General features: G+C 40.1%; 1 protein-coding gene across 1 annotated transcript in view; it reads right to left on the bottom strand.

The window, feature by feature from the left end:
• The window catches only part of LOC124721170 (zinc finger FYVE domain-containing protein 26), a 423,927-nt gene that overhangs the window by 353,164 nt on the left and 52,032 nt on the right, over positions 1–18,731 (bottom strand). The window contains exons 6-8 of the mRNA XM_047246006.1: positions 13,682–13,901; positions 9,343–9,480; positions 2,710–2,790 (exon numbers count right to left, since the gene is read on the bottom strand). Coding sequence (XP_047101962.1) covers positions 2,710–2,790; positions 9,343–9,480; positions 13,682–13,901 — 439 coding nt within the window. The remainder of the gene's footprint in view (positions 1–2,709; positions 2,791–9,342; positions 9,481–13,681; positions 13,902–18,731) is intronic.

Raw genomic sequence — 18,731 nt, 5'->3', positions numbered from 1 at the left:
GGTGCGGTCCCCTACGGCACTGCGTAGGATCCTACGGTCTTGGCGTGCATCCGTGCGTCGCTGCTGTCCGGTCCCAGGTCGACGGGCACGTGCACCTTCCGTCGACCACTGGCGACAACATCGATGTACTGTGGAGACCTCACGCCCCACGTGTTGAGCAATTCGGCGGTATGTCCACCCGGCCTCCCGCATGCCCACTATACGCCCTCGCTCAAAGTCCGTCAACTGCACATACGGTTCATGTCCACGCTGTCGCGGCATGCTACCAGTGTTAAAGACTGCGATGGAGCTCCGTATGCCACGGCAAACTGGCTGACACTGACGGCGGCGGTGCACAAATGCTGCGCAGCTAGCGCCATTCAACGGCCAACACCGCGGTTCCTGGTGTGTCCGCTGTGCCGTGCATGTGATCATTGCTTGTACAGCCCTCTCGCAGTGTCCGGAGCAAGTATGGTGGGTCTGACACACCGGTGTCAATGTGTTCTTTTTTCCATTTCCAGGAGTGTATACATGTGGGTAATGGTGTGGTCATCCTAATAGAAAATTTTGGTCTCCCACAGGTCAGAAATCTCAGTGCAAGGTGGATTTTTCTGACTGTTTTGGCAAGCTGCACAAGAACCCATAATGGGCTGCATGTGGTATGCGGGCAGCTATTTGTCCACCCCTGGTTTAAAGGGATGATTGTGGTCTCTGAAGGACACTGCTTGAGACTCTGCAGGATTCTTCAACAGTTCTGAACAGCTGTTGCAATGTATTTGGTCCACCGTCGTACCAGTCACCAGTAGAGGGAGGCTGTAGAAAGGGGAACAGCACTTCGTATATAATGAGTGATTGTGCCAAAGCTGCATCACTCAAACATGTTGATACAACCAGACTGAGAAGAGATGATGGTGATGGCAGAGGTGTACAAGTTCCAACTGACTCTTCAGAGAGCCCAACATGGCAGCTGGTCTGTTGGGTAGTGACAACTGATAAGACCACCTGAAAGGGTGCACTGACACAAAAATCATCAAGTAGTGACTACTTGAGGAAAAGACTGTATGGTCAACAGCTAAAAAGGTACCATGGGTGACACTAAAGTGGGGAAGAGTACCATCACTGATGAGACACAGATCACTATAAGAAAGAAGCCGGTCAAGCAGAAGGTCCTTATCAGACAACGTGGAACTTCCATACACAGGGTGACGCACAGTGAAATCTGCAGGAAAGAGTAAGAAGAGTGGGGGAGGGAGGATGCACCAGGGGGTGAGAGATGTTGGATTCCCTGCATGGGAAGAAATAATGTTACAAATGGTGATAACTGGGATCATTTGCACTTGCACTGCTATTGCTTCCAATGTGGTATGGCTGGAAACCACTCATGGAAGACATCTTTGTGAACCACTGTACAGACCCATCTACACGAGCTCTCTGTGCCAATACGGTTCTGACAGAATGTTGAAGAGTTGGGGTGTGTGGGTGGCGTGAGGGGTGAGTGGGGTATTGTGTTTCCGAAAGTTACTTAGTTTTGTTTCCCTCCCAAAGCATGGCCAAGGACTTAAAGTTCTTCAGGTCATAACAACATGCACTGAAGAATTACAGCCTGTCTGAAAAGACTGCCAGAGCCCCACGGATGTTGGCTAAGGACAGGAGGACTGCTGAACCACAGTAAGTGTTGTTACAAGAATCCCTCTCTATGTAGTTCAGCAAAGCAATATTCAAGGGGAGGATCCAGATGGGATGGGTTATGAAGCAGCTGTTTGTTGTTGAACATGTGCTCAGCAGCATTTTCCACTACTGGGTGGTGATCTGCTCTTGGCCACTGTTTGGTGATAACCATTCATTCATTCATTCACTCAAGTGGACACCGGTTGGCATCATTCCCATGTAAAAGGGTGTGAAGGAGTTAAGCAGAGGTCGCATATGATATTACTGTTTTCATAGGTAGATCTGCCTCTGATAAGGTAAGATATGCCTGTGAAAGGACTCAAGTATGATGTGTTGGATGGGTGCTTAGAACGGAGGTACAATGCATGTGACACGATGATGGAAGTTTGATGAAGCATACAGATAGACTCATAACCCTCTCTATACCAGCTGCCACCCACCCATCTCTCCAGCCCTGTCTCCCTCTCTGCATCTCCATTCACCTAATGTCCACACAATCTGGTACAATCCCTTACTCCAATTGAGTTGCCGTTCTGTTACAATGTAGTTGGCTCAGAGAATATGAGAGAGAGAGAGAGAGAGAGAGAGAGAGACAGAGAGAGAGAGAGAGAGAGAGAGAGAGATAGGATTGATTTGTGTGTGTGGTTTTTATTTTTATTTATTTATTTATTTATTTATTTTTTTTTTTTTTTTTTTTTTTTGCCAGTTAGCTCAACAGAAGTATCTGTCTGAAAGCTAACCAATGTACTCAGTCTTATTTGTGTGTCCATCAACAACTCATTCCTGAACTACATTGTGAATAGCTATCTTTACTCTTTCCAAACATTTAAAAAACACTCAAAACAGATTGTTATAATCTCAATGCAGGGCGCATTATAAGAACCATGCAGGAAAAAGGTATTTGTACAATACCTGGTGGATTTTTATTAGAGCGCATTCTAAATTATGCTTGTGCATCTGTTAACACCACATATGATTCTGCACATCCCATGCAAGCATCTGAATCCAACATATACTACAAAATAGGAAAAACATGCTTTACAAAAACATCTCATAACATACCTGGTTGACATTTATGTGCACAATGCTGTTGTGTGTCTGCTGCAAAAAAATTATGTTCACTAGATCTCCTCATTTTCTTGCCTGAAAACATTAATAAGGTTACATTTTTCTAGTATATTTTCAAATATGAGGGGCAATCAAAAGCTTCTGTTTGAGGGTGTTGTTGCAGCTCATATGCAACTGAGCATGACTGCAATATGGGTACACAAGCACCAACATGAAGGTAAGGGATTAGTGTGGCATTTATATCTTTCTGGCATGAGTGTGGTAAATTGGGAAACGTGAACTATGGGGACATTTTACCAAATGCACCCGAAAAGGAGCAACATGCTGTTAATCTTTCCTTGGTTGCCAAAGGATAAACACTGGTAGATATCCATCAGAGAATGGATCCATATTGGAAATATTGTAACACGGAAGTTATGCCAACTCAAGTGGGAGACACTTAAGTACCTGATTACCACGCCTTCAGTCCCTTAAAAAAGGCCTTCCAGGAGAAATGATCCCTGTTGGATGAGGATGTGCAGCAGGCAGTTACAGATATCTTCATGCAGTAGGACACATTGTTTTACCAAACAGGTATCTTCAACCTGGTTTGTTGGTGGGATGACTGCCTCAGTGCTCATTGTGATTTTGCCTGATTAGCATACCAATTCTGGACGGTATGGCAAACAGAAACTGCTTGATCACCCCTTATACATTTGAAATATAATTCAACAAGACTGTTTTTTTTTTCATATTTTAAGAACAAGTCTGCATGTTACAAAGTTATTGCATACTTTCTAGTATACAAAGGTACCATGGGTGGGAGGGAATGGTACAGACGAAAATGTAAAAAATACAGCTTAAGCAGTTTTTGGTATAAGTGAAGACAACAACCACCAAATATACTGCGCAACAAAAGGATCATTTTTTTGAAACCCCGTAAATGTCTTCCAATCAGATGAATAAATTTGAAATTTGTCACAAAGATGTCTATAACCTTTCTCTGTAATGATGCAAAAGCAACATTTCAAACAGCAAGAAGTCGGGGAAAAGAAAGGGGGCAGGGGGCACAGCTGAGAAGTTCGTCAGCTGTAAGTTGGATTATTGATGTCACATTCGCACCAAATTTTGCCACAATTCTGCCCAGTCCCACTATGCATGTGTCACATGATAGGGAGGTCATTACACCCCCTCTTACCCACAACTAGTATTGAAATTATGCAGTTTTCTTATGTGTGGCCAAGGAAAACATTTCAGACATCTTGCCACTCAGGATCGGCATGAAAAGGCCTCAGACAGTGGCATAAAGGTCATCAATGAAACCCCCCTTCCCCTGTGGCACTGATTCCTACACATTTCACGGTTTAAAATGACAGTTTGCAGTGTGATAAGCAACAGGACAGTGGATTTGAATCCTACTCTTGATGGCATCCAGAGTGGAGCCATTAGAGGCTGTTGAAAACCATTTGATGACATCTGAAAGTGATCCGAGGCAGAAATCAGTTTTTATGCTTTTTTTTATCCCTCCTTCATGTCCTTCTATGGTTTGATCATATGAGAGAAGGGCAGTATGCAAAGTTAAGAAGTGCGTGAATAAAAAATAAAATGACAAATGGTCTCTCTAAGACCTCCCCTAATTCAGCAACAACCTCAGTGCAACCCACGCACCTTAGTTGAGCATATTTCATATTCACCTGTCAGAAACTTCAACACACATTCTGCCTTGCAGCTGCTCTAGTGTCTGAAGGCAGGCAAACACCACCTGAAGGGTGTCAAAGGGTTACTTAACCTTCATGCACTAGAGCAGTCATGAGGCTGAATGAGTCTCAAAGCTTCTAACAGTTACATTTATAAAGTGTTCAACAAAGGTGCATGGGTGGCACTAAGAGTGTTATTGATCTGAAGGGAAGGGGGCAGGTGGTTGTCTTACAGGGTTCCTTTGCCATTTGATTCATTCACATCTTAATGTTGCACCCCCTCCTCCCCCCCCCCCCCCCCATGATCACGCCATAACAAAGCACATAAAAGGAAGGATGAAAAAGCATAAAAATGTACTTCTGCTTTGGAACACATTCAGATTTCTTCAAATGGTTTTCAACAGTCTCTAATGGCTCCACCCTGTATAGCATAGCATAAATTGCACTCACACTACACTCCAAAGCGGTCACATTATGTTCAATGGAGTTAAAGCCACTCGATATTCTTAGAGTGGAGTTGAAATGCCCAAGGAGTGGCAGCAGTGTTGAACATTGTGAAGAATGTTGACCTGTTGCTCACTGCACTGCAAAATGTTGTTTTTTACTACAAAATGTGTGGAAATCAATGCCTCATGCGAAGGGGTAGTTTCACTGATGCTCTTTATGCCACAACATGAGGCATTTTCATGTTGATTGTTAGTGTGTTTGAAATGTTTTCCTCAGCCACCCGTAAGCAAAGCATATTGTTTTAAAGTTGGTTTTCATGGTTCTCATGTCCATCACAGAGGTGTCAAAAGAAGGAGTGAAATGTAGGTAAGAGGGGCTGTGACAACTTTCCCAGCATGTGACACATGCAAGATATGGTTGGGCAGAATTGTGGTGAAATCTGGTATCAATGTGAAATCACTAACGCACCTTACTATTCATATGAACTTCTGAGATGCAGCCTTTTATTTTTTGCATGTGTTGACACCTTACTGTTCAAAGCATTGTTGAGTCGGAGGGTGATGCGGCACGGTGCCACACCTTTGTACCATTACAGAAGAAGGTTGTAGGCATCTTGGGGATGAATTTCAAACCCATTAGTACACAACCTTATTAAGTAGAAGTTGGACACACACACACACACACACACACACACACACACACACACACACACACACATTCTCCCTCTGTAGCAGTCCACATGGGATAGACTGTTCCCATAACCTTAAATTGGACTAGAATGGAGTAGGATATCAGCCACATCATTTTGAAATGGACCATTCTGGCATTTACGGAATCCAAGAAAATCTAAATATGAATCACTGATGGGAGTTTAAACCAAGCAACCCTGAAACACATTACATCACTCAGAAGGCAAGGACTAGGAAAGAAATGAAGGAATGAAGATTAGAATTTAGTATCTCATCAACAACAAGATCATTAGAGTTGGACCATAAACACTGACTGAAGAAGGATGGGATGTGGTTCACAATACAACCATCTTGGTACTTGTCTTAAGTAATCCACGGAAGCCACAGAATACCTATGTTTGTGTGACCAGAAGGGAAAGTGAACCCCGGTCCACTCAATTGTGAGTCCAGGGTCCAATCACTGTTACATCTTGCTGGGTGCAAGGACTAGGGTGAGGAGAGAAAGAGGAGAATTGGAATACCTGGACACAAACAATTTGACCAGGGCAGGGCTAATTGTGGCACATGCGGAAAATGTGAGGGGAAATGGGGGTGGGGGAGAGGGACAATAGAAGTCTATTTATACATAATTAAGGTGAAAGGAGAAAGTAATATGATATTTCTTTGGTCGTGGTGGGGGTGGGGGTCAGAAAATCGTAGGAGACTGGGGCTGAGGTAGATGGTAGGCAAGAATGTGAATAAACTGCAATCATGATTGTGGGACTGAAAGTCTGTACTGGATGTATGGTTTCTCCCTGTGCAATTTAGAAAAGTTGGTGTTGTAGGTAAGAGGGTGGGATTGGGGGGACATGATGAGAAATCCTCATTAAGATTGTACACATTGCAAAAGAGCAATTCAGATCAAATATATGCTGAACACACAAAGTTCTGCAACTGAGTGCCAATACTGTCCCTATGCTACAGTTTGTTGGTGACTACGATGGTTGACCATGCACTCACCTGCATTTGCATATAGTCTGTATCTACTGTGAGAGGATATACCACTAACAGGACTGTATCAGGAAAAGTTGCATGAAACACAGTAACACGTCTTGCTCTTGGGTTTTTCATGTCTGGCATGGTTTTAGTAGCATGATTGGCATCAAGATATTGCAGGATACTTTTACATTAGACAGGTGAAGAAATATCATTTTGTGCCAAAAATTTTGAGGATGATGCTCCTCATTCATGGCACAATGAAATTTAGTTTCAGCTCCTATGGACGCTGTGGGTCAACGTCTTCACTCCATGGTGGTAAAGTGTGATAAGGGTTCGTGGAGGCTTATTGTGTTTGGATGAAATATTAGGAGCATGGGAACACTTTATCTGGAAGATCTGTTTGTGGGCTAAGCTGGAGGGTAGTGTCTGCCAGTAAAGGTACTGGAAAGGCCTTCAGCTATTTCTAATTATTTATTTCTATCCCTTTTCTTATGTTGTTACTTCTTTTCTGTAGCCCTCATCCTCCCTACTGCTCACTCCTCTGTACCTCTTGTCTTTTCCACAGTCGTTCAGGAGTATTACACTGTGGTCCATAATGTCATCACGCCCTGAATGACTTGGTTAAAAATGTCAGGGGAAGGCAACAGTATATCACTTAAATAGGGTGCTTTCTAACAAACAATTTGCTGAAACTTCTTGGTAGATTACAACTGTGTGCCAGACTGAGACTCGAACTCAGGACCTTTGCCTTTTGCGGGCAAGTGCTCTACCATCTGACCTACCCAAGCATGACTCACAACCCATCCCCACAGTTTCAATTCTGCCGGTACCTTGTCTCCTACTTTCTGGAAACAATTTGTTATTTACATAAATCAGGCTCCAGTTTAATTACAGCTTTAACTTATCTCTTAGACACATGATGGATTTCAAGAAGTTTCATTTATAAAAGGGACATATTTTTTTGAATAACTGTCAAAGATAGCATCAATAAAATAGAGGCTGTTAATAATGACACCATGTAAGAGTCAGTAACCAAAACTGTCCACAGCTTCGCAGTTCACAGCAAACCACATGCCAGTGGCTTGGGGTCATACTGCTTCCTTCAACTGTCTGGTTTTTCAAAAAAAAGGAAATTACACGCATTTAAATCAAGTGATTGGCTGGCCAACTGATATCACCATACGGAGAGATCATATGTCCATGACAAGTGCTCATTTGAAACACAAGAATTGTTTCTATGACAACTTGCACACCCACACCATGTATACCACCCTCTGGTATAACTGCTGATACCTTGCTTTTCTCATGTTCACTACCTAATCATTTACCTTTCCATGTACCCATCTCAACCTGCCAATACGCTATCGTCGGTGCTTTCTCTTAATCTTGGCCTTTCTTTCGTCACCCTGTATCAAATGGGCATGTTAAAAAAGATGAACCATGAGGTTTGTAAAACATGAAAGTATAACAGTACTGCTCAAGAAACTCAAATGGCAATCACATGATGAAAGGCAACACGGTTGTTGCATAATGCTGTTGGGTACATTTAGAGATAACCAGCTATCATTTGGGGTTGACTGTGAACAAGTTATCCTGCCTGCATTATACATTCCATGAGGGGAGAATAAGCTATGAGGGATTTTTAAGCAAGTACAGGAGCATACAGACAACCAGTTTCCCTCTCTCCATATTCAAATGGAATAGGATATGGAGTGTATAATATTAGTAAAAGTTTTTTCCATTATACACTGTACAGTACTTACTTTCATACTTATGAAACATCTGCACGTTACGAGGAATTTCAGTCCTGTCTATGACACTGCATTCCCTTTGATTTGTTGAGACACAGAGCTGGTAAGCATTTCTTAACATGGGATTCTGAAGAGCCTAATATTTCATGTGGTGTCTGGTCTTACTTTCTACAAATTTACATTTTGCTTTTGGATTAAACTCATTTATTCTAATAGCACAAGAGTTGGTGAATTCCCATATGTTAGCCTATACCTGTTTCATCTACATCTACATCTACATACATACTCCGCAATCAACCATAGGGTGCGTGGCGGAGGGTACCCTGTACCACAACTAGCATCTTCTCTCCCTGCTCCACTCCCAAACAGAACGAGGGAAAAATGACTGCCTATATTCCTCTGTATGAGCCCTAATCTCTCTTATCTTATCTTTGTGGTCTTTCCGCGAAATATAAGTTGGTGGCAGTAAAATTGTACTGCAGTCAGCCTCAAATGCTGGTTCTCTAAATTTCCTTAGTAGTGATTCATGAAAAGAACGCCTCCTTTCCTCCAGAGACTCCCACCCGAGTTCCTGAAGCATTTCTGTAACACTCGCGTGATGATCAAACCTACCAGTACAAATCTAGCAGCCAGCCTCTGAATTGCTTCTATGTCCTCCCTCAATCTGACCTGATAGGGATCCCAAATGCTCGAGCAGTACTCAAGCATAGGTTGTATTAGTGTTTTAGAAGTGGTCTCCTTTACAGATGAACCACATCTTCCCAAAATTCTACCAATGAACTGAAGACGACTATCCGCCTTCCCCACAACTGCCATTACATGCTTGTCCCACTTCATATTGCTCTGCAATGCTACGCCCAAATATTTAATCGACGTGACTGTGTCAAACGCTACATTACTAATGGAGTATTCAAACATTACGGGATTCTTTTTCCTATTCAGTCTTGGAATTCAGTCATACTAGATCTTTTCATTACATGGCTGAACATAAGACATCAACATGACATATAAATTCTCAACAAATGTGAAACACACAGAAAAAATTTATCACCAGCAGAACTAAGACAAAAAATCCATAATACACACCCATCTTTTCTATTTCAGCACCAGCATGGATAACATTAAATGCTGTCATTAAAGCACAAAATGCATCAAATGTCACAACTTGCCAATTTTGGTGCAGATTTTCCACTGATTCCTGTTCAGAAGTGGAACATGAGAGACCTACAACAAAAAGAAGCACAGCTACAAAAACTGTATACATTTAATCAGCTGCAATACATGAACTGCTGCTGAAATTGTGCCACCACAGTGTGAGTCAATAAAAAAAATTAAGTGGAAGTTTATTTCTCTGCAGCTAGCTTTCCAAATGACTGGAAAAATCAATTTATATCACAAACAACATTAACGTGAACAATACAGTCTTATTTAAGACTTCTCCTACAACACTGCTGTTATTTAAATGTCGATATGGTGATAACTCAGGCATTTAAATTGCACAGTTCAAAACCCATAAGGGAGAAACAACCATTCACAATATCCTCACACACCTGGGAGGATGTTACACATTGATGACCTATGAGTGTGATTACCAAGGATCACATTCCTGTGCAACTACAATGGGTTGACACCATTTAAGGAGTCAGAAATCGCATCACAATTATTCCCATACAGAAACCCTTATGAGATTCATATGTACCTTTTCTGCTGATGCAGCAATTTCACTTCTGTTGTGATCATGGCATCCACAGAGGGGGATGAAGGGGCTATTATTTCTAGGCAGTTTCAGTGCTAGGCATATGTTGGCTCATTATGGAAAAAATGTCACATGGCAGAAATGAACCAAATGTGCACTTGATGTGCATTCCAGATGGAACTATCTGCCAGGTGGAAGAGGCCACTTCAGGAGCAATTGAGAGTAGAGGTTGCAGTCAGTTCCATATCGTGACTGATACAGGAAACTGTTTTATTTGTAAATTGTTACTCACATCAGCACTGACAATATCTGTCACCTGGGTTCTGGGGCCATATTCAGCTTTTTGCAGAGACTGGTGGAAGTTGTTACGACCTAGCTTCACTTGTGAGGTCTGTGAACAGCTGTTGATCTGCAGCATTTGTTTGGAGGCCTGATCAGGACACACTATTCAGAGCTGAGTGGAGTTCTAAACCAGTCACTCCACTGGTTCTGTGATAAGACCAACTGTAGACTCCTTGACCTACACTACACAGTGGCGATTTGTTAAAGGAAGCACACTTTAGTAGACAAAGTAGCATCACATAAACCAATTATTACCACATATCAAATAGTCAATGAGGAGAATGAGAATCTCAAAATATTACATGTTAACTGCTGGAATGTTCACAATAAAGTCCTAGAGCTTACTTCTCTTGAAGAAAGCAGTCACCCCCACATCATACTTGGAACTGAGAGCTGGTTGGAACCTGAAGTACATAGTAGGGAAATATCTGACAGCACATGGAATGTATACTGGAAAAAACAGATTAGATTATTCAGGAGGAGAAGGGTTTATGGTGACACACAGAAGTATTAAGTCTAGTAGGATTCAAAAATAATCCAACTGAGACCTAATTCATCTGTATAGAAGCTACAGTAAAACTAAAAATGCTCAGATAATTTTTATGTCAATTATATTTGCTCTGTCTTGGTGATGACAAAACTTAAGCACCAGAGGGAGACGCCACTGACAACATTCCACGAACATTGAACACAGATGGGCTGCAGGGGTAACTTAGCCCCAGGTAACCATACAAAGTGTAGATACTTCATGCAGAGAGCCAGATTAGGTTCTAACATGCCCACACTAATGGCAGCAAGTTGAAAGAACATCTGCAGCAGCCAAAGGTTCAAGGTTTCAGCTACCTTTAAATCTGAGACAAAGCTCTTCATTTTACAAAGCATTACTACTAAACTGTGATAGATCTTACCAATTTAACAGCAGATACATATTTTGTGTCTTCCTAACAATTCTCTTTCAGTTTGTATCATTCACCCTCCACAGTTTCCTTGCCAGAACAAAAATGTTTTCTGCTGAATGTTCATGTAACACTTAAGCCATTATTGTCATACATACACAATTTGCCTGCACTCGTTCCTGCAAAAAAATATCTTCTAAGAAGTCTACTGACATACATTTACAAGCAATGCTTGTTATTTCACACTTCCATCAGATTTGTGGCCTTCCAAGTAGTGATACAGAGGTGAAAGTTTCGTGATCTACAATGTTAGGAAAGTTATTAACCAGCTTTGATTTAGGTGGCCTGTCCACTACAGACATTTATCTATAGCCAATGGTCTATGTCAGGTCTTTTACATGTTGTAAATTACTGATAAATATACCTTTCTTACTATCTCTCTTTTGAACACCATTAAGTTTTCTGTCTTTATATTTGGTAACAGTTCAAGTTTGTACCTCTGCTGGAGCACAGAGCAGATACAGTAGTACATTCTGATCTTAGTAATGGACATAATTATGGGTGAAAGTACACTATTAAACAATGGAAAGTCCACAAGAGAACAACAACAGTATTTTGAAAATGATAAATTGCTACTCACCACACGCAGGAGACACTGAATCACAGAAAGGCACAATGAAAAGAGTGCTGTCCATTTAAGCTTCCAGCCAAAAGGCCTTCTACTGAAGTAGAAAACACAGACATACATTCAAACAAGCACAGCTTTGACAAGACTCAGTGGCCAGAGACAGTAATCATATTTGTGTGTGTGTGTGTGTGTGTGTGTGTGTGTGTGTGTGTGTGATTTGTGCTAGTGAGAATGTGTGTGTGCTTTATAATTCAGAAGGCCCTTTGACCAAAAACTTAAATGAATAGTAGTCTTTTCATTGTGCCCATCTGTGATTCAATATCTCCTCTATAGGGTGAATAGAAATCTGTTTTTTTTTCATATTATTGTTGTTAAGTACACTATTAAATTCTTTCTGTTATGGCCATTAATCATGTTCTGTAACTAAACAAAACTCCAAGATTTTTTACCTGTTCACCATTCCTAAATTCCTGGACCCTGTACATTTATCAATTTCTAAGGACTAATTTGAGTTTCTTTCCAGGAAAGGTTTACACTTTCAGTTTCGTCTTGGGTGACTTAGCTTTTGACAGTGATGTACCTTTCTATCATTAATTCAGTCAGATCATTTAGACGCACTACATCACTCTCATAAGCCATACTACTGTATTCCATGCTATTAATTTTTAAGCTCCTGCACCTACACAATTTGCTCTCTCATATAACTTCCTTTAATTCTAGACTGACAAACATAGGCTAGTGGATCTCCTTGCCTGAGTTCAATTGTGAATTTAAATTTTCCAGATGTTTGTCCTGAAAATCTGATCATACCTTAAGAACACTATATACTACTAAATCAGCACAAGACTTGTTAAAGGAAGACACACTTTCTTTTATCATTCTGCTGTTATCTGGCATTCAACAAGGGTTCCCTTATTATGAGAATATAGTATTTTGTGGTGACATTCTGATATAAATGTTTCTTGGATTTCACATCATAGTACATTTGTGTGTAAACTCAGGCTTTCAACAACTTCCATTTTCTTATCTAAAAAAGTATTACAGTTAACTCCTGAAGATAATTAATCTCAGAATCCATGTCGTCAAAGGCAATTTTAGCAATATATATAAGTATGTTTAATACTCTGTTTTGAGCTAGATGATGAAAGTTTTGTGCACTGAGATATAGGTCAGTACATGTCGACTTTCAGTAAACAGACGTGCCAAACCACCCTCTAGATTAGCATTCCAGCAAAAAAAAATCTGTAAATGGTAATTTTCCTTCTCTCTCCATCTCAGCAATGAGTTTGATATTATTGTGCATAGTATTCATATGAACAATGAACAAATGAAGTGTCACTCTTATTGATCAACACTTCGATGAATTAAGTTTCACTGAAAATTTATTGTGCACCTGGAGCAGGATTTTGAAGGGGTGGGCGGTAAGGGGGTGGGGTGGAGAAGAATTGCGAACTGTTGATCTCAGACAGCCTTTGAATGATTCTATAGCTGTTGCTGCTGAATATAATAAACTCACATAACCATTCAATCATTAATAATCATGGTGAAATTTAATACTGACACAAAAACTTATCCAAAACCACCAAGAAAGAATAGCATACTTCTCTTATCTTTTACTGAGAAATAGCTGATTCGCTGAAAAGTAAGCTATTGTCAGTTGTATTAATTACTATGTGTTACTTATGATTTTAAGAGTAATCATTGATTTTTTGCTGTAGCTTTATCTGTTCTATCAAGGTTTTATTTTCTTATTATTGTGAGTTTTACAGAAACAATTCTCCACTTTCTACAGAACATAGCTAAAACATGTACAACAAATTATTCAAATTAAGCCACAAGGAAAATAAGCTTGCAGTAACTTACATCGTCTATAGCACAACATTTCTTTCACTTTATCCCACTGAGTGTCAGCCAAATTTGTAATGCAGTGGAGAACTGCTAATGTGCTGTGGTTTTTTGCAAGCAACAATAAACTTGTGTTACTTATGACATCTGTTTGCCAGTATGGTTTACACCATTCTGAAAATGTTTTCTGATATTGGAGTGCCACAATTATTTGACCAAGTACAGAATCCCCATCAATCTGCAAACCGCAAAAGTAAGTTGCATTTTACTAACAGATAAAAATATAAAAAAAACAGAAGATACATATCTCACTTAAATTGCTACTATTTTTATACTGTATGCAAGAAGTTTACTGCTATTTGAAAGCTGTTTGAGGTATTAACAACTTCAACAGTTGTAAGTTCCTCCAGTTTCCCAGACAGTGGTTTACAGTAAGACAGTGATTTACAGTAGAAAATAAGGGTCTAAATATTTAATTAAATATATTCACAGAGCATTTGAGTAATTCCATCGAGATATGATCCCATACAGCTTGCGTCAGAAGGTACTGTGCACTTCTACATGCAGGACACTGGAGTACTTTAGAATGAAAAGCACAGCCCTCCACAATCTCTATAGGTCAGCAATAGACAGGTATGTCAATCACCTTACCTGGGATGCTCTGACTGTTTCTATTAGAAATTGGCAACCTCACAAGCTATTTCATCATGGCCACTGCTTACAGGCCTATTTGACTGCACCCCTGTTGATTTTGCAGGTGCATTTCTAAGTTTGATGTGACTCAATGTCACAAACATCTCAAAATTTCTATATGTCTGTCGCCTACACAGCACAATGTCAGAAATAACCTTCCAGGCTTTGTGACAAATGTTTGGCATAGAGGGCCTCCCACACACAAGTCTCTAATACCAGCACTCAGTTTACTCCTGCATACAACAGGGTATTACTCATTTACTGACCGCCCCACTCCATCTTCATTTGAATGATGATGCTGAGCATACAGTCAGGACTTTCAAAGAAAAAACAAAAGCAGCTGTCACATCCATACCTACAGAAAATGAATTGTCTTGTTGAGCACCTATAGTGCCATACTGAAATATGAGAAGAGCCCCTTATAACTCCAGTATGGTCGGCCACTCCACCTCATGACAGGAAGCAGCCCTGCACCTGGCACTGCCATGTGGGCCTCTCGCTATGGCTGCCAACCTAAACAGGTTCCCAAAAGCATCAGAGGAACACACAGCTGCAGAATGCTCACATCCATGAATGTTGCCTATAATCAAAACCAAAACCAACTCCATCCTTGATGACACCTTATACCTCACAATCTTTAGCTAGGTGTGCCATCTATGCAGCCACAACCTGAACTGCATCCTCTGCTATCACATTACGGCTCACAAAGGTAATAATTCATGACACCACTGGGATGGTCCACAGAGTCAGCTACAGCAGAGCTATTTCTGGCAAGCCCTACACCCTCATTTGATTCTGATGCTATCAACCCTCCACTGAACCAGCAGATTCTGGCACTGTTCCCCACAGATGGCATCTTACACCCCCAATGTATTCCTCGGCCGGAACTGAGATTTAAACTAGTGACCCTCCTTCCAAGACTTGCCAGCACTAACTGGGGTATTTCAATCCATATATGATATCCCAACAAGGGAGGGATGCTGTAAATAACAGCAAGACAGACAAAAAGTGAGGGAGAGATGATCTATATACTTATACAAAAGGTAGTGTAGCAAGTGGGAAGTTTCTCATTGGAGTGGAACTGCAAGTACATCCCCCAACTACCAGATCATAGCATGTGTCGTGACAATGTCGATTTGCAGATGATGGGATTTTGCAACACATTTCATTCATCTGTGGGATGCAAACCAGTTGGATTTCATGTTATTCTAGATACTTGGCATCTGGATTGGAGATGCTAATGATTTCAGACTATAGTTCAATTCTTATATCTTGGCAGTTTGTGCATGCCCGCCCAGATGCAGGAGATTACTGCGTTGCCAGTCGCACACGCCAAGCGAACTTACGTTTAGGGGGAAGTGCACAGTTTATGAAGTAAAGCCACCACGGCCGCATTAACCATTTCGCTGCTACAGAGACGTGCTCCCCGCATTCCGTGCTGTGCACAATTTTGTCATCACTGCACTGCTCGCCTGTGCAGGCACATGGTGTTCTGACTGCTTTGACACACTTATAATTCAATTTTACAAAAACTATTTGCCCCAAAATTTTGATTTTTACACATCTTCTTGACTGATACCTTCCCCCCATAAATGACTTAATTTTGTTTCGATGTTCAATGCAGTTATTGTACAGCATTAAATGTAGTAAACCACTGCATGAAATTTTGAAGAGTTTACAGAAGTAAAAGTCCATAGCATATACTTTCCGTATGGTTGATTTCAGTTGTCACTAGAAATTTCAAAAAATTACATTCAAACGAATAAAATTCATGAAGTAAGACACTTCGATAGTGTTTTTAAACAAAGAAAATACTAAGCACAGAACTAGGTTTGAACTCGGAATCTTTCACTTAGCAGCCTAACACTTTAACCATTACGCTAACGCAGCTCAACGTTCAATTTGATTCCTGGAGGACTTTAAAGTAGGACGCAAAATACCGTCAAACACTGTTGTTATGACTATGAATTATCACGTTTCGTCGAAGTACAATAGGAAATAAACAATTACCGCTGTTCTTTATTGCAAAAAAGCGGTTAGTGAGAATGATACAAACACCTTTCCTTGCTATCGCCTGAATTAGGAGGCTTATTGCTTGTTTGGTTTAATTAATTAATAGACTATGAAGCAATTGGTATAAAGAATGCTTTTTACAAACTTTCTATAAAAGAAATTCTGCTATCAAGACATTGCTTTTGTTCAGTTACTTTATCTATGACTGAACATTTCTAAAACTGAAGACACTCATCCGTGCCCTGTACTGCAGTCGAGCTCTGGCAACGTCATTCTCTGTTCATTGGCTGACTGTGTTTTGTGACGTCAGATGCGCAGAACGAACCTAAACTCGGCCGCCGTCATAAATGGCGCGCACTTTAGTAACTCAATATCTTGTATTTGTGGTGTTGGACTAATAAACTGTTATACCCACAACACAAAAGATATGACCAACATAACTGTGGTTATACCCACAACACAAAAGATATGACCAACATAACTGTGGTTTTTCCCTCCAACATTTTCTTAAGACCTACAGAAAACCTCCAATTCCAGTCCTCCATCTGATTCAGCTACCTTCCAAGTCTCCTGCATCCATGTCACACTGAAACCCCCCCCCCCTTCTCTCTCTCTCTCTCTCTCTCTCTCTCTCTCTCTCTCTCTCTCTCTCTCTCTCTCTCTCTCCCCCCCCCCTCCCCCCTCCTCTATTATCCACATGCTTCTCCCTAACCTTAATTTCATTTTCAGTTCCCTCATCTCACTCTTTCTTGTGCTCCTTCCACTCTGTGTGTTATACGAGCAAAAGGTAAAAAATTCTCAGTCTGACAGTGAAAAACTGATTTGGAACTCAAAATTTAATAGATTTTCAACATATTCCCCTTTTTAGTCAATGCAATTTGTCCTTATTTTTCCAATGATCAGAGTGTATTTCTAAACTGGTATATCACCATCTATGACGGTGGTAACCTTTTTCTTGCACCAAAATTTTTCCAGACACAAATTTCTTTGGATATGGGAACAGATGAAAGGCAAATGGTGCCAACTCTGATGAATAAGCTGAATGTTTCAACAATTTGTACTTCAGATCACTCAATTTTCCCCAGGTGTTTTTTACTTTTCTAGGTAATTAATAAAACATTCCCTTTTGTTTCTTATAAAATATTGATTATGAGCTTTCTGGCAGATTGAAGAATCTCTGTTTCCTTTTTTTTTTCTAAACCTGTTGGCTTCCATATACTTCTTTACTAAAGTTTTGTTTCTGAAATTCTGGGGCCAGATCAGTTTTCAGTAACAATGTGGTGTCCAGAATCAGTTACTATTTTAAAACTGGTGCAAACATTGCTGAGAAATTCATTTTTGCATTTGCTTTTTGTCAGCATTCATAAATACAGCATCCACCTTGCACAAAGCTTTCTCATAGTAATTTTCTGAATGTAAACTGGACATTTAGTCTGTAATCTTCCAATCCCAAACTGTGCACTTTATCAATGTTTTCATATGTGAATGCAGTTTTAGGACATTCTTCCCATGTTTCATCTTCAAGAGAAATACAGCCATGTTTTGGTTTAACTTCTGTTAGTGATATGGTATCCAAAACAAATACTTTCATGATAAGATATATTCTAGTTTATCCATTTAGACTAAACAAAAACAAGACAACTACTCTATGAACTACTCCACATATGAAATTGACATTGGTCACCTTTAAGCCATGACAGGAACTTTGTATCACATGCTGTGATGGTGCAAGAATGTGTCTGTTTAGATAAACAACTAATCTGTTATAAAAAAGCATTTCTAGGGTTTTTGAGAAACCTAGTATCAACGAAACTGATGTTTGGTTGGTGGTGTCACCCTCATTCCCTTTCATGTACACTGGCACAATCCTGCTTATCTTCAGTTTTTCTGGAAAAATTCCATCTCTGAAAGAGATATTTCTTATATCCAGAAATGATTGGATTATTTGCTCACTTATTAGCTATAATATGTGATTCTATGTTTAATCATCAACACCTGATTTCTGGGCCTTCAGTTTCTGTAGAGTTTTTCTCAGTTCATCTTTAGTGACAGGTTTCGAGATGATGGTGCTCTACGATATTTTTTTTATATGGTTTCACACCCTTCTCTTTTGGGCTGTTCTTTCCAGTTTTAAGACCTTTACCACATTTATGTTATTATCACTAAATATGTTGATTATTTCTGTATCATCGCTAGCCACTGTATTGTCTATTTTCAATATAAAACTTTTTTTTTACTTCACAAAGAAATTATACTTGATGGCAGACTGGTCATTTTTACAATAGAAAGAAAAACAGAAAAAAAGCATTAATGTAAACTGTTATAATCACACAGAATATTTTCTGTACATAAAAGTTAATGA

This window comes from Schistocerca piceifrons, chromosome X (genome assembly GCF_021461385.2).
Source record: "Schistocerca piceifrons isolate TAMUIC-IGC-003096 chromosome X, iqSchPice1.1, whole genome shotgun sequence".
Classification (NCBI taxonomy): domain Eukaryota; kingdom Metazoa; phylum Arthropoda; class Insecta; order Orthoptera; family Acrididae; genus Schistocerca; species Schistocerca piceifrons.
The sequence above is the reverse complement of the archived record's forward strand: the minus strand, read 5'-3'. Positions and strand labels throughout refer to the sequence as shown.